At 42.0% G+C, this 21,794-nt stretch overlaps 1 protein-coding gene and 1 long non-coding RNA gene across 8 annotated transcripts in view; one reads left to right on the forward strand and one right to left on the reverse strand.

The window, feature by feature from the left end:
• LOC123327390 overlaps positions 1-21,794 on the reverse strand; it is a 72,456-nt gene that overhangs the window by 38,973 nt on the left and 11,689 nt on the right. The gene's annotated exons all lie outside the window — the stretch shown is intronic.
• LOC6725097 (optomotor-blind protein) overlaps positions 929-21,794 on the forward strand; it is a 56,770-nt gene continuing 35,904 nt past the window's right edge. For all 7 annotated transcript variants that reach the window (XM_039298161.1, XM_039298162.2, XM_039298163.1 and 4 more), the window contains exons 1-2: positions 929-1,175; positions 1,994-3,276. In XM_039298161.1, the coding sequence (XP_039154095.1) occupies positions 2,228-3,276 (1,049 nt within the window). In that variant the 5' untranslated portion in view covers positions 929-1,175; positions 1,994-2,227. The remainder of the gene's footprint in view (positions 1,176-1,993; positions 3,277-21,794) is intronic.

The following is a 21,794-nucleotide window of genomic DNA, read 5'->3' on the forward strand; positions in this document are numbered from 1 at the left end:
TTGTTACGCCCCTCGCATTCGCCTCACCCCTCAGAGGCTGTGATTTAGTGTGCCTCTTTTTATTTGCTTCCAACTTCTGTTTTCCTGCCGATTTATTTCGTTCGTAAATTGTGGATTTAAGAAATGTATTCATCTCATCATTTTCTTAAAAACAATTTAAGTGTTTAAGTTTTTCTGACTTAAAAAAAAAAAAAAACAAAACATTTTCAACTAGGACTTCTTAACCTGCTCGTTTCAACTTAACAATTTTTTATGTTTTTGTTTGCATTTTGTGTATAATTTTGTATTTGAATTGTTTGTTTTTATTCTATTCTTTTTTGAACTCTCTGATCTTTTTATTTCTACGTAGATTTGTTTTCCGTTGGATTTATTTTGTAATATTTATTTAATTTTTACTTAACATTTTCTTCTTGTGCCTGATTTTTTTTCTCCCACTCTTCTCTCATCCTCTTTTCTTCCGCCCCCACTCCCACGCCCAGCACCACCTATTCTTCTGCTCTTCTTGCTGTAGTGGTGTCAGCTGCCTTGTTACTTCTAACACGCTGCTTTTGACGCGACGTCGCTGCCGCCGTTGGTTGGTGCCATTTCCCATTACACACACAGACACATGCACACACACACACGCGAGCGCTGGCACTCTCTCGCACACAGATGCACACAGACACCTACACAGGCGTCAACTCAACACTTTTGGTTCGAGTTTTTGGTTTTCTTATTGGAACCCCGCAGTTCACTCATTCTCTCGCTCCCTCTCGCTCTCTCTCACTTGCACACGCCCTCCGCGAAAGAAACTCAACACTCTCGCTCTCTCGCTTGCACCGAGCGCACCCCCATATACGGCCATCCCGCTCGCTCGCCGCCCAGGGCCACCGGGAGAGAGCGAGAGAGCGCGAGCGGCTAGCAGAGCGAAGGCAGCGCAGTCGGCGTCCGTTTCGGCGTGTGTGTATTTCCAGTTTCCAGTTTGAATGCGACCGGCGTGTAGTTCGTGTCGTCATCGCCGCTCTGTCGCTTTTGTCGCCTGTCGTTTGTCGCTTTTGTCGCCCGTCGTCGTTTCTCGTCGTTTGTTGTTTCTCCCTACGTTCGTTGTTCGTTGATCGCCGTGTCGCCATATCCATATTCTTCATCCAAATCGCCGATTCCCTTTTGTGCTCTTTTTTTTGCGTTCTTCCTTCTTGGTAAAAAACAAACAAACACAAACCAAACAAAGAAAAACAACAAACAAACAACAGTTACAGCAACCAGCTAACTAAGAAAACTTAAAATTGCCAAGTGAATTTGCAAAGCAAAAGAGACGAGAGAAACAGAACAAGGTTTAAACACTTTCGACGTTTTGCCGTCGCCAAAACAGAATACGGAAAGGCAAGCAAAAGTCCAAAACAAACAAAGAACCAGAGCAACATAAAACCTGATAAAGAACTCAAAACATAGGAAATAGAAAACAAATACGATAACCATAAAAACTGCAGAGGAAATTTGAAGACTCGAAGCTTAAAACCGAAAAAGAAGATATTGCAAATATAAATCATTGTTTATAGGTTGAGCTTTCTATATTTTATTATTGTATCAGTTACAGTGCTAGTTTTTAGGGATAGATCTTTAAAAGTTAATGTCAATTTGAAGTTAAAATTATAGAAGTAAGTTAAATAGGGAAAGTCAATGAAAAATTAATCAAATAGGACAAATACTTCAAAACACAAACAATCTGAAGTGAATTATTAGGCCAGAAGAAATACTAAGGACTTAAGAAAGATTTTATATGAAAAAAGTTCGACTCACGCTAATATTTATTTACTCATTTCTTGAATATCGTAATGGGCTTATCAATTGGACAGAAAGAATCCATACCCTGATATAAACTAACTTAAATAATCCAAAGGCAACATTTTTTTCTACATTTTTTTAAAATAAATCTATCTAAATAATAGTCATAATGACGATCTCGAAAATCTCAAGCGGAAACCCAAACTAAAAATCATATTTACGTTTTTTATAGCAATTAAACCAGAATTTTTTTGAAACAACAAGAAGAGAAATAAAGTGTACAAGTCAGTGAGTGTAAAAAAAAAGTTTAAAAAAGAAAAAAACAAAAACAAGTACCTGTCGAACAAAAACAAAATAAAGCATCTAAAAATTTCAAAAGTCAAACTAGAGAGATCCCTTTTTTGGAGAGATCGCCGTGGGAAACCCTTTCTGCATGACGCACTTGGTTGTTTGAAACGGTTATGTGATGAGATACGACGTCCAGGAGCTGCTACTTCATCAGTCTGCTGAGGATCCATTCGCCAGGTTCGCCAATGGGATGGCATATCATCCATTTCTGCAGCTAACGCAACGACCCACTGACTTCAGCGTTTCCTCGCTGTTGACGGCGGGTAGCAACAATAACAACAGCGGCAACACCAACAGCGGAAACAACAACTCCAGTTCCAACAGCAACACCAATTCAAGCGCCAACAACACCAACAATCTCGTGGCCGTTTCACCAACGGGTGGTGGTGCGCAGTTATCGCCGCAAAGCAACCACAGCAGCAGCAACACCACCACCACCAGCAACACCAACAACTCCAGTTCCAATAACAACAATAATAACAGTACCCATAATAACAACAACCACACGAATAACAACAACAATAATAACACAAGTCAAAAGCAAGGACACCACTTGAGCACCACCGAGGAACCGCCATCGCCCGCTGGCACACCACCGCCCACAATTGTTGGTCTACCGCCAATACCACCGCCCAACAACAACAGCAGTAGCAGCAGCAGCAACAACTCAGCTTCAGCCGCCGCCCATCCGTCGCACCACCCAACCGCCGCGCACCACTCGCCCAGTACGGGTGCCGCCGCACCGCCCGCCGGCGCCACAGGCTTGCCGCCACCCACACCGCCGCACCACCTGCAACAACAGCAGCAACAGCACCCGGCCCCACCACCACCACCGTACTTTCCAGCTGCGGCACTGGCCGCTCTAGCTGGAAGTCCGGCCGGACCACATCCGGGTCTGTATCCCGGCGGTGGATTGCGCTTCCCGCCGCATCACCCAGGCGCCCATCCGCACGCCCACCACCTGGGCAGCGCCTACACTACCGCCGAGGACGTCGTCCTTGCCTCGGCCGTCGCCCATCAGCTGCATCCGGCGATGCGACCGCTCCGGGCGCTTCAGCCCGAGGACGATGGCGTCGTCGATGATCCCAAGGTCACGCTGGAGGGCAAGGACCTGTGGGAGAAGTTCCACAAACTGGGCACGGAAATGGTCATCACCAAGAGCGGCAGGTGAGTGTATACAGTACCCGTTGGGTATACTTAGCTACTGATTTTACAGGGTGTGAAAGGTCTTCCAACATTTAAGTGTGTAAAATTCTCGATTAGAATTGGAACTAATGTAGCCTTATTCTTAGAATTGTTAAATTACTCATTTTTGGATATGTTTTGCTGTCATATTGGCAAATAATTGTGGCCTTTGCGCCGAGCTTTTGGCAATCGAGGGCACAGATCTGGGGCCGAAGGGCCGAAGGTCAGGTCACAGCCCGGGCAGCAGCCTTGGCCACTTGAGCACGTGTGGCGACGTCTCAAGCTCCCGTTAGCGGTTAAAACCGATCCCAAGTTCCACGCCCAGTTGAGCTGAAAGTAGGTGAACAGACGCCCCCGTTCTTCTCCTTTTTCTCGTTTTTTTTGTATATAATTTTCCATTTTTGCAGCAGCATGTCATCAGCCGCAGAAACTCAGACTCTCTCCCTCGAGAAGATGATGATGATACGATGATGATTATGCGACGACGACGTTGACATTCAAGCTGCGTTGGCGCGTGAAAATGCGTTTTGAGCTTCACACCTACTTGAGAAAGTATTCACTGAGACACACTCACACTTGGCCGCAGTGAATGGAGTGAGTGTCAAGTGAGTGCAAATGTGGCAGCTGTGAATGCACTCAAAAATGTCGCCGATAGTGCCCCCCCCCCCCCCCCCCCCCCACTCCTCATACTTATATGCGATATATATGTAATTGCCATAAAGTCAGCAAAGACTTACGTAACAATTTACATTTACAATTTCAATTAGAAGTAAACAGACATATTCTAGGCTCAGCGAATAGAGACATTTACGTTTAACGATGCCATAAAGCCTATTAGTTTAATGTGGAAAATCATTAACCAACTTTCAAAGATTAGTGCCAAATTTATAAGATTTCCTTTACAACTTTATGTTTAGCCATAAACTTGCCTCAAAGTTGGTTGTCAAAGCCCCCTTAATATTTTCTTCGCATTTTACGGTAATTCATTTCATAGCTGGCCAAATTCAATTAGCTTCTGTTGCTGTTTTTAAGCTACAAATTGCCTGACGCCTCGGTTAAGCCTCTTTGGCCAACGCCTTCTACGCCGCCTTTTCCCATATACTTAATTATATGCATATATATATAAATATATATATATATATATATATATGCCTTTAGTTTCAATGCCAGTCTGGCGGCGTGGGCGTGGCAGCAACACCAATAGAAAGTGGAAATAAGCGCAAAAATAAAATATTTGCAAATAGTTTTGTGTGCTGAAAGTTGGGAATACGTCTGGCCAGGTGTCTAGGTCCACTGGCCACGCCCCCCAACCGCCCAACGCCCCCATCTGTATGCAAGTAGTTGCATTTTGTTGTTGGTTGTTCGCACTTGGGAAGTACACACAAAATAACGAGAAATAAAAGCGAGCCACACTCACGAAAAAGTTGCTGAAAATTATATTTTTCGAGCTTAAGTAGAGGGGGGGCTGAGGGGGGCGGGGTGTTCCTGGCCATATCCTTAAGCTCATTAGCAGTTTGGCGATTTGAAGTGTGAAACTAAACCAAGTGGCCCAGCCAGCCAACTACAAAACCCCACTAAAAATAAAATGAAACAAGAAAAACAAGCCAACCACATCCATGCTTCTTCACTTTGCAAGTCGGTACGAAATTTGTGCACTGAGAAAAATTTTAATTGTATATTGAAGTCCTTTTTGTGGGCCATTTTGAATGATATTGCAGTTTCATCAATTTAATTAGTTATAAAATTATTAATAAAGAATTTTACTAAATATTTCCATTAGATTAGCAGGGTGACATAGGCGAATGCAATTTTCTCTCCGTGCTGCCGAGTTCATGACCCTGCAAAAGGGGTACGGGGACTTGCCCCAAAGTGTGGCATGCAATTGTTGTAAAAGGGGGCGTGGTGCGGCGGCCCATGGATGAGGAATGGGAGCAAGTGAGATGGGCAGAGAAGGGGAGCCACGAGTGGCTTGTAAAAGTTTTAAGTACTTGTACCTAGCACACATATGGAGATTATGGCAGTGTGTAAGTTGCAACTTTTTTGCACGCCACACACACACACACACACACACACACGTTGTTCTTGTTGTTGTTTTTACCATTTTTGCTGTTGCATGCTTGCGAGACGTGCGAAAAAAAAGCAACAACCAAATGGCAAAACAGCAAACGGAATTATTGTTGCCGCTTCTGTTGCCGTTGCCCCATCATCATCAATGTCAAAATTATTGTTTTTCCTGCCGCACAAACCACCTCCCCCCGCTGGAAAACCACCTCCCTTTTTCGACTCTTCATGTGAGTGCCACTTGAATGTTTTGCGAGTGGATTTGCATTCACTTGGCTCGATTCAATCGGTTTTTGTGCCTGTTTTTAGCGAATTTCGATTTCGATTCATTGATGCAATGATTTGGCGGCTTGTGGCTATAGTTTTTCATTCACAAAAGTTTCACAGCTCCTTCAGAGTGACTTGTATGCCACAGTCGTCCCAGTGTGCTTCTACTTCACTCACTTATGAGCTAAAATTAAATTTCACTTCAGATTTGCGCCCTTTTTCTCAATTTGTCGCTGGCAATTAAGTCGCTAGAGCAAATAGCGTGAAATCTATCTTCGTTCTGCTGCTTGTTGCTGTGACTTATCAATTAATTGAAATTGCTGTCTAAGCGCAAATAAATAAAGTCTCCCCTCGTTTTCCACACCCCTGAACATTTGGCGACACTTTCAGTGCGAGAAGTCAAGGAAATACGATTTGAAAAATAGGCAAGCCATTGAAAAAAATCTATAGAAAAATGTCAGAAATTATCAAATGTTGACCCCAAGTGAGAGGCAGATAGAAAAACGCAAAAATAGCATATGTGTACATATAGATAGATGGAAGATGGTGCGAGATTGCTTTGATTTCGCCAGTTTCTAGCTAATTGAAAGCGGCAATTTATTGAGAACATTCTATAAAAACGGAGTTAATAGCACTTATTGTTATTTTTTTTGATTGTAATATGTTGTGGATGTGATTAGAAACTATGACGATGACTTGTCTTTTCGTACCACATCATACATAGTTTCTAATTGATGTCGGGACTTTGTGACAGGCATGCGATAATGTGACAGACAAAAATATTTAATGACACGCCACAGGACACCCACTCTTTCCAAGTTTTTCGAAGTTTTTTTTTTTTATTTCGGGATCAGGGGTCAGACCCTGGGCAACCGCCTGTCAAAGTTCACTTGTTTAATTTTCATAAATAAAAATTTTCCATTTCCTCCATATTTTGTTGTTCCCTTGCTCCTTCGATTCGATTCCTTCCTTTTTCGTTTTGGGTAAAAACTCAGCTGACGGCGACAAAACGCAATCAAAGTGCACTGGCCTGCCCCGGCCCGCCCCCCGAACGCCCAACTCCTCGAAGCCGTAGGCTCAATTAAATGGGCGTGTCCGCCTTCTAGTTTTTTATTTTTCCATTTTTTTTTTCATATTTCCCCAAGCTTTCCTCCACAAAGTCATTAGCGGGCGGGGAAAAGGGGTCAATTGGGGGTTGAGGGCGAAATTTCGTTATAGTGCACACACAACCCCTGAAGAGCCACAAATCCCACCCACAATCCCCCATTCTCCATTTACCATTTTCCCCGCTTTGCCATCTTGGAAACGTTTTTCATAATTGTGTTAAAATTGTCGTCCTGCCAAAGGGGGCAGGAAAAATTATCGATGTGCTAAGTTGACAAATACGCGAAGGTGAAGGGGGTTACGAAAAATTGCCCCTTCTAAATTACACTTAATTTGCTTAGTAACTTGGAAATTTCTTCGGTTCTACGCTGTAATTTTCCTTTCTGCTATTTGGGCAAAAACCCCTCTTCCAGCTATTCCGTACCAAATTCGCTTGACAATTTTCAGTTCGATAAAAAATGCATAATAATTGGCATAGCGATAGATTGACCCTCCATGCGGTGGATATATCCTTTGGGTTTCGCTCGACTCTTGGAAAATTCATGAGTCCATTGGATAATTTGCGCGTAATTTGATTTCAAATTGATTTCGCCGGCTTGCCGTGTAGAGCTTATGGAAAATTGGTGGGATCCCGCAGATAACTGCACACATCGTGCGTTTATACGCAACCAGTAATTATTTACAACAAATTTGTTCAAATGGCCAATGGGCAATTAGATACATTTCTTTGTAACGAAAGATACGCATATTGCAATAGTTTTTTTTACCAGATATTTGCTACATTACATTTTGTGTAAGCAATCATTTCATTAATAAAACAGTGTGACTTATTATATGTGTTTTTCTTAAGAACGGATTGAAAAATCACTACTATATTTTTTATCAGTGAATATTAGATTTTTTTATCTTGGTTTCTTTTTTCATATTTTATGTGAACTTTGCAAGACAACCCGGTATGCAATTTAAACCCTCCAAAAAAATATTTCTACCTATCGGCAACTGTAAATTATATAAAATAAAACCAGTTTGGTTCAAACTACAATCCGCACCAACCAAAAACTGAAAACCGAAATCCAAATCTGAACACGACGCTGCTTAAATTACAATAAAAATGTCATAAAAAAATCTTAACAAATTAAAAAGCGACAGGCATTGGATAAAGAGAAAGACAAAAACATTTAAGTGGCGCATTTTGGTGGCTGTTAATTTAAATTGCATTTACGCCTACTTTGAATTAAATGGAAATTAATTTGAGGAACACCAAAAATTCAGTTTTCTTTTTTTTTTTTGGTTCGGCTAATTAAGTAAGCGCTTCCGTCGCCGGTATAAATCCAAGTTTCCCCTCAAAAAAACTAAAAATAAAGCGCCCACGCAGCGGAAGTTGCAAGTTGGAAATTGAAGCGCTGCTAGCGGTTCTCCTAACTTGGCTTAATGACGTCTGAGTTTTTGGTCAGAGAACCGCAACCAGCCGAAAATTGATGGTAACAAAATGCCGCTAAATGGTTTCGGTCTTAATCGAGAGAATTCAGCTGTTTACACGCTCCGCTTGGCTAATGAGACGTCAGTTTTGGTGGGCAACTGATAAGCCTAATGGGTGATTATCACATTTAAGGAGGAGGTGTTGAGAATGGTGCACTAACTGCAAACTGAAAGAAACAATGGCAATGTACACGGGCACAGTGGGATGGAACATGGGAACGTTGGAATGAGACACCAAGAAAGTCTTCAGTTCGCAAAGAAACTTCATGATGAAGGAACCCCGGATTTGGTACACATTTCCAGGCCCAATCTTTCGACAACTATAAGCAACGCCTGGAATTCGAAACAGCCCGCCTTGAACTGCATGGAATGGAATATTTAAAACGCATTTGCTGGCTTCCAACTTTTTTCGCCGTCTGATATTCCCTTTTCTCCACGGACAACTTGGAAATGCACAAAGCAAACAAGGCAAAATATGACAACCAACAACGACAGCAACAACCCAAAAGATGACGATGATGACGTCCTTTATAATGAACAACATGAGTTCAGAAGAACCCAAAAAGAAGAAAGGAAAGAAAATAAGAAAAACATAACCGAACAAAAAAGCAAAAACAAAATAAAAAAAATTAGCACAAAGAATGGGGCAAGATACAAAAAAAAGGGAATACCAACAACAACCTTAAGACAGAATGTCAGGCGAGTGAGCAAGGAGAGTGCGAGCGAGATGGCCGGCGGGGTCAGAACGAGACAGAGCTAGCGAGGACGAAGACGGCGTCTTTTTGGCGCCAGAAAAATAACGACAATGCCTGACGAATGTGCGTGGAGTGGTGGAGTCCGCTTAAAAATCGGGTCGTCAAAAGGGGAGGGGATCGACGACGGCGGGGGTCAAATATATAGCACTAAAGATCGAAGTTTTCGAAGTCACAGAATTCGAGCTTACAAAATCGTTGCCGAAATGCATGCTAAATTGTAATACATTTTAATATCTAAATCTGCATTATATAAATCGATTTGTTAATCGAAATCTTCGATGGTGATCTTTGGAGCTAATATCTTGGCTGTTGCTGTTTTTTCGTCAGTCGGCTTGAGTGGGACTGAGAACAATGCATTCAAGTTGTTAGCTGGACATGTGTTTGGCATTGGCGCTCAGTGAGTAAAAAAAAAACGCAGGAAAAAGCCTCTCTCAAAAAAGCAGAGAAAGTGATCGAGCAGACGACAAACAAGAAGAAGAAGAGGCTGCAGCAACAAAAAGAAGAAGCAACTGCGAAGACTAAAAGAAATGTCAAAAACAATGAGAACGGTCGAATGAATTTGACAAACATTTCCTAGATGTGCGATGGCAGATCAAAGAGAATCAGCCGGCAGAGCGGCAGCAGCAACAAAGTCAACGACAATCTGTGGCCATCTCACTCGCACTCACCGTTCGGCAAAGTAGTCAAATTAGTTGTCTCTTTCACAAAAAAAACAGCATCCTGTGATTGCCGATCTCTTGTTTAATATTAATTATCAACTATCAGTTATCAAGCCTTTACTTTTTATTCTTTTATAAAATAAAAATTTTTTTAGTTTAATATAATTTTTTTTTTTAATTCCTACCTTTTGTTACTATTTTTTTTACCCTTTTCGGTAAGCCTTTGTCCTCGTGGCAAATTCACGCGTTCGAGGCGAACCCGGCTTGGCTTTTAGCATTAGTTTACACTTGATTAGAACGCTAATTGGCAAAAAAAAAAATAACAACTCGATGGCAAAAAGGACGCTCACTGAGCTGGGAAATTTTCGCGGAAATGTGGCAGGCAGTTAAGCTGGTCCCCAAATCCTTTTGATCTATGCGATATACCTGAACCTGATCTTATCTTCGAGTGGTGGCTTGCTGGTTTGATGGTATTTAAATTTTCCAGAAATTAGAAGTATCGTTTTCAAAAGGTGCCCTCGTCGTTACTTCATTCATTTTGACCAAAAGCTGTGCATTTATATGGGCGGAGTTGTGTTGCTAAATGTTGCTAATGCTGCTTGGCCAGTGGCCACAAATATGCATCATGACTGTCAAAATATTAAAATAAATAAATGTTCAAGAACTTGCATTACCTGCTCGACCCTTATCAAATTGCCCCAGAGTTATGGCTAAACAAATGACTTAACTCGTTTGAATTAGCTTCCCAGAACTAAATTTCTAAAAATGGAAATGTTTAAATGTCAAATTCAGGACTTTTAGTTTAATGCAATCCTGCCTCGTCTTCCTTTCCCACTTCCCCGATTCCCCTCGTCGTTCTATACATATGTACAGATGTACGTATGTATGTATGGTCTGTTCTGCCGAAGTTTTCTGAGGCTCAGGCGACGCTTTATGAATTTTAAGTGGCAAAAATTGACGAGTTGCTTTGGTTTTATTTTTTCTTTATTATTATTATTGCTGCTATGCACATGTCTATGTATGTGTGCATATTTATTTAATATTTTCTGGTCTGAAAAATTATACAAATTGTATGGGGCATTTGGTGCGTTTTAACTGCTCTGCGTGTTCTGTTTGCCTGATTAGGCTGCCAAACCAAATCCGATTCCACAGACTGAAACTGAAACAGAAAAGAACAAACATCGGCACAAAATACACCTACGTTTTTGGTAACACACACGAATTTATGTTGCCACTTGATTTTTATGAATAAAAATTCTTCTTATTTCGGTTTCGGTTTTCTGGGAAAATAAAAATCAAATTTATGTAGCACCTACGACATGCTCTCCCCCCTCTTTCCAGTTTTTCCTGTCGTGCGTTTTCCACGAGGGAAATTAACACGAAGCCAAAAGGCAATTACGCACGCACATCTACATGGAGAGTGGATACCGGGGGAGGTCGGGGTCCACAGTTCTTGCTCGAAATACAGTGGGCACTTGCAGGTTGATGGGTCAATGGGTTGCAGATATCACCAAGGAACTCTTGTTGCACTCAAAACATGCATTAGTTTATTCAGTCAGATTGATACCAGTGAAATATGTTCTAGGTCTGCCATTATTGTGTGTGGCGTAATCAGAGAGGTTACTGTAGTGGCACTGAACTGTTGCGAATGTGGCTTTTAGGTGTCAATGACGTGTGCTATCCGCTTGCATTCTGCCCAAGCCCTTATTATGCCATCACCATTTGTGAAACTTTGTGAGAAATTCAGCACATTAGCCAACCCATTTTAACAATTATAATATATATTTAGTAATATGAAAAATCAGCACAATTATTTACCATAAAAGTTTCAAGAAATGTACTCCAACGATTACACCAACGACTGCACAAGCCAAAAAGAAAATCCAACAACTAAGCCGAGAACTACTACAATATGTTCACCAACATTTACACCAACGAACTGCTGTGAACTGATCTAGAGTGCAGGAAACCTGCTAAGGAACATAGCTCTTTGCATTCGGCTTCCTATCTCTGTCTGTGCATCTCACCGACTCTTTTGCACCTTCCACCGCTATTTTGTGTGTGCAGTCAATTAACGGCAAACAAAAGTTTTGCAGTCTGTGCTGCGTTTTGCCCCACTCCCCCCACACTTTCCAAGCCACTTCATCTAGTGGGTGACGAAAAAAAGGAGGCATACATATACATACATATGTATATGTACATATATACATATATAATTTCACAGCAACACCAAAACTTTTTTGCTTTATGCCTTACATATGTATGGTGTTGTTTTGCTGCTATATTTTTATGTATGTTGTTTTGCTTTTTGTTGTTTGTGTCTGCCTGCATCGCGTTAATTGAGTGTGAAGTTGGGCTTTTGTTGTTGTTGATTTTAATTGTTAAGCAACAAAGGCGCGAAATATGTTTTAGCTGTTTTGGCTTTTAATTAAGCTGCCAGCCCGAAAAAAAGTTGCGCGCAAAACGTAAGAAAAAATCCAAAGTGAGGCGAAAATAAAGAAACGTAAGAAGCAGTAGATTGCGTGCAAGTGGCAGTAAAAAGTGTTGATTTCATTAAAAGCATTAAAAGCAATTGCAGCAACAAAGTCAAAGTCGCACTCTCCATCTCTTTCTGTCGTTTTGGCCGCTCTGGTTAAAAAATATATATTTTCTTTTTTTTTTTTTTTTTGTTCATTTTCTGATCGTGTGTTGACTGCATTTAATTGTTGTTGTGCACATGCTTTTGACGGCGACGTCGGCGTCGCTGCCCGCGTTCGTTGTCACTTTGAGTTAACAACTCGATTACACGCTCTGCCTCTGCCAGCGTCGCTGTCGACGTTGCTGTCATCGCCGCCGGCCATGTGCAATTTTTTGAATTATTAATGAATCTCAGCAACGGCCGCAATAAAACAGCAGAGAAGCCAGAAAGAACGAAACGAAATCAAAGCTCCCAACTCAACCATACCCTGCACTCACTGTATTGTCTTTTATGCTGCGAAAGCAAGCTTCTGGAAATATTTTCGACTGCAAAAGTTCCATAAATATATCCGTATAAAATTGCACATTACCACCTACTTTCCAAGACCTCTGGTATCGAAAATGCCCATCATTCATTACAGGGTATAAAAACGGCAGCAGAGGAAGAGCATGAATAAAGCAAAGCAAGTGGTGTGTAAGGCAGCCGGATCGTGTTAATAAAAAACAATTAATATTAAGTGTATGTTTAGTGCGGCTCTTGACGCTGTTGCTGTTATTGTTGCTCCTGTTGTTGCTGCTGCACTCGTTGATTATTTGTACTATTAACGCGTTGTCGGCAGAACTCGTTATCTGCCGTCTCCCTCTCGTCGCGTGTAATTACTTTTAGTTGGTCATAATTTGTCAATAGCTATTTTGTTGCACTGCCAATTGCCAGGCAGTCGTCAGCAGTCAACAACAATTGCAGTCCCCCAGCAACAACAAAAAACCAATGCAACGGAAGTGCAAGTGTGCAATCGTGTGTGGAAAAAGAAAGAGAAAAAAGACAGACACAGTGAAAGATAGAACGAAGGAGGGGAAAACAGAAAGTGGAACAAGTTAGGTGACAGGCAGAAACAACTTGGCCAGATCCAAACTGTGATTGACAACCGTCAATTGCGGGAATTCACATCGCCTATGGAATTCCATTACTCGCCGCTCGTTATTTGCTACTCGTTGTAATTGTACCGTTAATTAAAGAATATAGTGCGAAGATAGTTAGAAAAGCTTTGATATAAATAGTGGCTTTTCTGATGCTTAGTTCCTATTGTGCTAAAACACACTCGCTACTCTTTACTCGCTGCTCAACAATTTGTGCGTTGATTTTTCGCTTAATTACTGGATGAATTGGTAGCGTATTGTTACTTAAAGTATGTCGAGAGGTCAAAAGAGTTAATTTTTTCAAATCTGCACTCGTTGCTCTTGCCTTCAAAGTGCTGGTTAATTAGCATAATTGAGATAACTCGATGGCCGACTCGAACGCACACAATAGTAGGTAATCCCCATTTAGCAAGACCCCGGTCCCTCCGGGCTTTCCTCCCTCTTCCGGTTCTCTTCTCTCTTTTTCTCGGTCCGCTGGTCAAATCCCTCTCACTCAACCTGTTCCCGCTTCCCTGCGCCGGCGCCTGAGCAAATTTGAACGAGCAAAATAGCACATAAAGGGAAGACAAAGGGAGGCGGAAGAAGATGAGTATGGGCAGGGCCCAGAAAGGGGGAGAAGGTCAGCTGCCTGAAGGGATCTGATCGCAACCCTCGGGGGTTTGTTTTTGCCTTTCTTTGTTTGATCCGTACCTATAGCGCCAGGTAAGCCACATCCTCTGTCCTATGTTCTCGGATCTCATCCTGATTCCACCTCTCATCTCTCAGCTTCTCCCCGCTTGGTTTTGTTTGTTTTTCGGTCCTTTTCGGTCTCTTGGTTCTCCCTTCGTGTCTTCTTCATATGGCCACTTGTCCAGTGTCGTTTGTATCTGCATTTTATTATCATCAAAGGCCGCTGGGCTTTTTGGCTTCCTCCTCTTCTCTGTGCCCTTTGCCGATCCCTGTATTTGGCCCTTCATCTAACTTTATACATGAGTAGAATGCCCTTATTTTGATATTTTGAGTTCTATAAGTGCTCCATAGTTGTCTAGAGTTCATTATAGAAATGCAGTTTTCTTTACTGTCGTAGAATGCTGCTGGTGATTTTTCGAGATAGCTCGACTCGTCAGTTGGATACTTCTTACCCTGCCTTCTTTGACTTAATCATTCAGCTGGATAACTTGTTGAGTTGAGCTTCAGTTTCCCCATATTTTGGGTAAGTTTTCCTGGCGAGTGGTAACCTATCTGGTCATCTACTTCTCATCTATCTCACCGGATCTCCTCAGTTCAGGTTGCGCCCCTGGCTTCTCAAGGAGCGTAGGGCCATTGGCAAAAGGTAAACAGACCACAAATTGGACAGTGGAACACATGTTTGGCGCGTTAAATGCTCGAGCGTGTTATTTATAACGTTTTTTATGCGCTCAACAGCTTCGCAGCCGGGCCAACCACTTGCTCTCTCTGTGCGCCGTCGTCTTCCTCTTCCTCACTCTCTTCGGTCTTCCTGGTCGTCTTCTTGGTGCTGAGCCATGCTGGTGGTGTTGTTGTTCTTGTTAAGACGCGTGTACCCAGTTGCCCCTCGTGTTTTGGCCAGTTGCTGCCGTTGTTGTTTGGTCAACACCTTTTGTAGACTCTGGCTCCGGGCAAAAACGAAAAGAATCCCCCCGCCGTCTTCTCTTCTCTGGTGAAGAAAGGGGCTCTGAAGAAACTAAGAGCAAACATGAAAAAAAAAACGGCAGCAGTTGTAAGTTTCTGTTTGTTCTTCGTCGTGTTTCGTGCGACCGCAAAAATATGCGTATGGCCATCGTCCCTTTTTTGGCCTTATGACAGCCATCGGTCATCGGGGTCTCATCGAGTCCTTGAGCACAACTGACACACCAGCACACGCAATGTCCTACGGAGCGCCACCAAAAACCAAAAGAATTCCCATTCTGGATCAAGATCGGTATCTCAGAAAGGCAGTTAAGGCGTCTCAACTGGTTGAAAGTCACGAAGAGTGAAAAAGAATTTTATAAAACAAAGCGGTTATATATAAAGTTGGTTAGAAATATTAGATCAAGATGGGCCGCTGAAACCATTCAACAATCTTCAAACGTTGCTTCATCAAATATGATTTTGTGGCAGAGCCAGCTGGCTTCAACTGCAACTTGCTACCAAATCTCTGGAAAAAGAACAAGCCCCAAGCAACAGGAGATTCTGCTGCAACAGAAAGCAAAATAATCGCACGGCTGCGAGAAGAAACCCAACAGAATTCAACAGGTGAACACAGTAGATCTCTCTGCCGAGATTCTTCCCCCGGGGTTCTTTATATTTCCTATATTTCTTTTTTTTTTGGGCTTATCAGGGGAGGATTGGGAGGAGGTTTCTGCGAATCGTGTTGATTTGATTTATTTAAAACCAACAAAACAAAACGCAAAGGCTGGCAACGAGAGAGAATGCGAATTTATTGCTGTTCGATCATAAATAAGAATTATATAAACATGCGTTTGGGACCTCAGTGCACACCACCCATGAATGGGGCCCTCTCTTCTTATTTTGTTGTTGTGTTTTTTTTTTGTGTTTCTCCTGTGGGCTGAAACAAGTTGCAGTATGTTGTCCGTCTTCATCATGATGAAGATTATGATGATGGGGCCTGGAGTTCGCCGTGTGTGGGACACATTAGAATCCGGTCCTTGGGCTGTCCTGTCTTTCAACCGCATGTCGGTTATGTTAACAACATTTAAACGCAGCTCGTTTAGAATCTGAATCTTCCCCATTGAGAAACTGGAAACTGGAACTGGGAACCCGGAGCACTGGAGCCTGGAGCCTGTAGCCCGTGGAACGTGGTACCTCCAGCCTAGGCTCGTTACGTGCCGTCCGCCTTGTTGACTTTGAGGATTTATGAGTGTCTGACGTGTGTGATGACTGTTATTAGCTGCGTCCGCGTCCTCAAACCGAGCTTACAACAATTCAACCAACAACTTGGCAACAATCACAGCAACCAGGCAACAATGCATTCGGCACTCAGAGAAAAAAGGCATACAAAAGACATTTGGTGTTTTCATACCTTCATCTTCGGCTTGCTATCTTTCAAAGAATACTACTATGTAATTTGGTCTCTGTTGAAAATTAGTTTGAAAACATTTAATAGTATAGATATTATGCTCAGTGCAGCGAACAATCCCAGGCAACTTCCACGTTTCCCAGTTTTCAGAGCTGTTTAAACGGATGTGCGGATGTGTGCATCGACATGGCCATCGGTGTGCAAAACCCCCCTCCCCACCGCCACCATAAACTCCCCCTTCTGAATCATCATCATCATCTTCTTCTTGGTCGTGATCGTGATCCCAACCACTCAAGAAGGATCTGCCTGGATCTTGGTTATGTATTGTACAGGGGAGAAAAGCAATGCAAACAAACAAACAGAAACGCGTTAATGGCGCCTACCACCATAATTTAGACATTAAACGTGGGCGCAGGGGGCGTGGCAGCCATCGAGACTGTTTGTTTTAGCGATTACTCACTGTACATCAAATTAAGTTAAGGGGGGAAACGAACCACCCTGTGGCAATTCGAAGGGCTTATAAATAAGAATATCTTTTGATTAAATTGTGTGTGTTGGGAACTCGTGTTTTTTTTTTGTTCTTAATAAATTACGGCTTTTTAACTAAATCAATTAAATTACTACTGTACGTTACATGTGCAGAACCTGAAATATTTATTATTATTTAAAAATCATATTTCACAGCTGACAAAAATAGGTTTCCAGCCGGTTATTTATAGCCAATTAATTATGATTGCCATAAACCAATTGGACAGTTGAAACTACACGTAAAGGAAATAATCATATGCATCCCTACTTATTATTTATTTTGTTCTGCCCCTTTAATGGCTTTCAACTGCGACAATTTGAGATGGAGATGAGCTCAGTCAGCTTTCATTCGATGGCTCTTCTAAATCCGCTCCGCAGCGTCCAATCGTGGAGCATCTTGAGCTCATCTTTCTTTATCTGCTCGCTTTTGAGCTCACTTGAGCACTAAATGTGCATAAATTACTTACACTTTGGCAGGCAAACATTGACAGGGAAAAAATAGAGGAAGTCCAAAGCTGGGGGCCGCGCCCACTGAACCACCCACCGAACCGCCCATCGAACCACCCACCACTCCACAAAACTTGGCCAACGAGCTGCAAAGCATTTGACGCACAATTTAATATAAGACAAACTCTGTTCCTCTTCCTCTGGTTCTGGTTCTGGTTCGCCCCCTGACAAAATGTATTTAAAACTTGGCCATAAATAATTTAGCACCAACTTTGGGGTCGTCCGTGTATCTATGAGATACTTTCTTGCCACCGCCCCCATTTCCCAGCTGGCTTGTTGCAAATGTCACTGGCGCTACCACTTGGGGAATAGTCGCCTGTGAAATCGCATCTTGGCCAAAACCAACTTGAGACACGGGCCAAGAACCTAATTGAGGTTGAACCAATTAGTGGCGGGTCGCCGGGGATCTTTGCCCCAAAAAGAGCCAAGGCAAACAAGAGCCTACAATATTCGCCACGAGATTTCAATTTCAACTTTTCAAAATGTGACCCATTGCATCTGACGACAATTTGGGATTTAAAGTTAACATTTTTGTCTGTATATAATTGAATTGATTAGGCTTCTCCATAGGTAATATACTCGCATGCTATAATCTAAATCAATCATTATCGTCGCATATAGTATATGTAAACGTTTTTTGATCTTTCTATAAATGCAAATCAGTAGCATCATATTTTATTCAACCGATTTGCCTGCGTTGCATGTGCGACAAATGAAAATGAAATAAAAATTGCCGCTAAATTGTTATGCCAATTGTTGTTGCTGCTGCCTTTGATTATTGTGCGAAAAGTCACACAACTGACGAAGCCGCCGGCGTGCATATTAAACAGGCTAAAAGCCAGAGGAAACTGAAAATTATTAATAAATGAATGCAAATAAGCTGGAGGGGAGGGGGTTTATAAAAAACGCACACTCCTATACTGACAAATCAAAAGCAAAATTAAAAAAAAAGGGTTAAGAACATTTCATGCATGCAAATGAGCTGGAGAGCAAGAGAGATGGCCAATGGGCGGACCAAGCGAAAAAACTGACCGGCAGTCCAGAAAAAAATATACAAAATAAAAGCAAGCCAAGCTAAAATAACAAAGCAAGGCACACACACGAAAATTAAACCAACAAAAAAAAAACATAATAATAAAACCAAATACAAAAAAAAAGAAAAGAAAAGGCGAAAAAGATGCGGGGGCGTCGCGCCATCTCTTTTTCCCCAAGGCGTGAGACACATGTGGAGAAACAGGGACAGCAACAGCCCAAAAGCAGAGCAGGTGAAACAAGGGAAAGAGAGGGGTAGCTACATAAAGAAAGAGAGGGGCTGCATTTGCAAGGTTAGAATTTGCAAATAAAATAAAATAAAAAGGTTGTGCTTGTGTGTGTGTGTGCGTTTTTGTTTTCCTGTGTCAATTGACCGAAAATGATGGCGACGAAAAATAAAAAAAAACCAAGTGTTTCGGCAAAAATGGCGCAAATTCATGTGTGCATTTCCGTGTGCGAGTGTGTGTGTGTGTGTCAACAGCCGCAATTATGAGCAATTATAACAAACAAAAAATATAAATAAAAAACAAAGAAACAATACAAAGGCAGGCAAACAAAAGCGGCGACAACGCCAAATAAGAATAAACCAAAGCAAGGGGTGGACCTTGTTTGTGTAGTATTCCTACACACAGATATATAATTATCCATATTGGCGCTGTCCGCACTTGAAATACACAGTAAACGACTTTAGCTACTTAAACGCGCGCTTTTAATAATATAGTTATTGCACAACCCTTCCAATTTGCATAAAGAGAAAGAATAGACCTTTGTATAATTTTCGATTATTTGAACGAAAATAAATAAATACCCGCCACAGAGCGCGTGCTTAAAAATCAGTTGTTTTGATGTTTTTATTTCCCCCCACTTAATTGGAAAGTGTTGTTTTTGCTGCACTTGTCAAAACGCCACTTGTTGAGGCTGTTTTTTATGTGGCCCAGCCGCAGACAACATAAATCAACACCCAAAGTCGCCGAGTGGCTGAAATCCGAGTTTTCAAAGCCTGACCCCGCGACCCCTGAACCCTTGTCTTTCCTTTCCGCTTATCTGCGTGACAACTGCATTTCAATTCATAACAATTAAGTCGAACAACAGGCGCGGAAACTGTGAACAGCTAATAATCGGGGGACTGAATAAAAAAAAAAATACAAAAAAAAAAAGATTGAGGGGCGGCGACTGCGAGAATTCTAATCGACGGCAAGGTTAACGGGTTCAGCCATGTTTTATTTTTTTCGATTCCCCAAAAAAAAAAAATATATATATGGGTGCACAAGCATGGGGGCTCATACACCTTATCAGGCTAGAAATGTCGCCGCGATGACAACGCGACAATCTAATCGCTACCCTCGATAAGGATGCGCCAAGTGATGCAAGTGCTATCCAAAGTTCGTATACCCTATATAATGATTTAACTGTTTTTCAAGCTCCTTACCTTCCTATGAAAGTTATTTTTATAGTACAGCTTAACAATTATCTATATACATATATGCTCGTTTATTAGGGCATTTGAAATTCGTTCAGTTTCGGTTGATATCATCAGCATTGGCTTCGCTCGTTTCACGCTCTCCCAAAATGAAGCGATCAAATTGTAATTACACCCGATTTCCCACATTTGATTTATTCATTGCGCCAGATTTATGCTCAGGGTCAGCGGGCCTTCGATAAGGAATACAGGCGATAGTTTTCCCTATGCAAGCTACACATCTTTCTTTTTTTTAGAATTTTATCCCCTATACTGACTGCTTTTTCTGCTTTTGCTGGTGCTCTTGCTGTTGCCCTGCCCCGTGATCCTGTTTCGGGGTCCCAGAGTTTCGGGGCCTCCGATCTTAATGACATGGCCATTCATTTCGGGCCAAAACGAGACGGGAGTGGGCGTTACCACTAACTGACAGGCTAAAACAAACGGGCAGCGTGTTTACGAGGACTTGGGGCCGTGGTTATGCCTTCATAAATTGTTTTATTATTATATAGACTTGATATATGGCCCAGCCACTTGGTCAGTCAGTCTGGGCCTGTCAGTTTATTGGTTTAACTAATTTGCCCCGATCCTTCGACTCTTCTGTGTGTGTCTGCGTGAGTGTGTGCGTGTGTGCGTGTGGGGTAATTAACGTTTATGATGCAGCTGCCTTTTGGTCCTTGTTCAGTCTCCGGCCAGTTAGCAAGTTGCCAGCTCCTCACAAATTTGTCAAATACCCAAACGATGCACATCTGTAAAATGCAAAAAACACTCCCTTTTCCGCAAGCAATTTGCATGCAATTGTCATTGTCATTCAATAAAATTCAAATTAAATGCAATGCAAAAAGTGGCCAAATAAATAAATCAACCGAACCAAAAGACAGATGTTCTCTAGGCAAATGATGTAAGATTATGTTGAATATGCACCCCTTTTCTCAGCTCGTATCGGAAATCCATTGGCAATGTGTTGACAAAGATTAAGGAGGCACTCCGAAATAAAAAAATAAAAAACCGACAGCAATTTTGTTGTCACAAAGCCAAACTGTCAACGGATCCCCCCGGCCACTATTTCTCGAGGGTTTCCCCGTACCCGCACTACTGCCAACAATTTTCGGTTCCCTTTGGGCCAACTGCAGGTGCTACTTTAATCCCCGCGCCTTGTTGACAAAAAGGAGAGCCAAAAACCCACGAATGCGTTTTGCAAGCCAACCTCTCTTGGTTCCTATATTGTTGTATTTATATATATATGTATATATATTTTTTTTTTTCGCTGCCAGTGGTGTCCCTCCTTCTTGTGTTTTCCCCCCTATATTATCACCAGTGCAGCCTCTTTGCCTCGGCTGCTCTTTCTACTTTTGGTGTTTTCGAGCTGCTGTTTGATTGACTATCTGATAATGCATTGACGCTTCTAAGGCAGGTCGGCTGCCTCACCTCTCACCTGCCGTCGAGAGCGGCACAGGTGCGTTAATAGACGCCAGCAGGGTCGGGAAAGTGGTCAGGACGCAGGACGCAGGACATGGGACGCAGATCTCTGGGTACACAGATGTCACCTGCGGATCCGCTGATGGCATCGCTAATCGATTACATGGCCACCGCAAGCAGCCAAGATTTAGATAAGTGGGCTATAGGACTCAGTTTACCGGCGTTGAAGGATCGGTTTTGTTCAAAAAAAAATGAGCAACGAATTCTTGAAAACTAGGTGTCTTCTCCAAACAAAAAAAACAATAACAATGGAGCCACAATAAAACAATGGTATAATTGCTATTTCGATCGAATTAACTCAACTTCTTTACTAATGTTTTCATTGGTATTATAGGTGTTTATATTTTAAAGAATTTTTTGTTCTGATCCTCTTAATTAATGATATTAAACAAATTCTTGGTAATTGCTAAAAACGTAGCTTGACCCCATTTCGTTTACTCGACTTAACTCTTAGTTTTTCTTAATAACTTATCCCTCATTTCGGTTGTTACCAGTTTTTTGCGCCCTGTTTGCTCGGAGCCCAACCCAATTACAACTCAATCGTTGAACATTTTATTTTCGGG

This window comes from Drosophila simulans, chromosome X (genome assembly GCF_016746395.2).
Source record: "Drosophila simulans strain w501 chromosome X, Prin_Dsim_3.1, whole genome shotgun sequence".
Taxonomy (NCBI): domain Eukaryota; kingdom Metazoa; phylum Arthropoda; class Insecta; order Diptera; family Drosophilidae; genus Drosophila; species Drosophila simulans.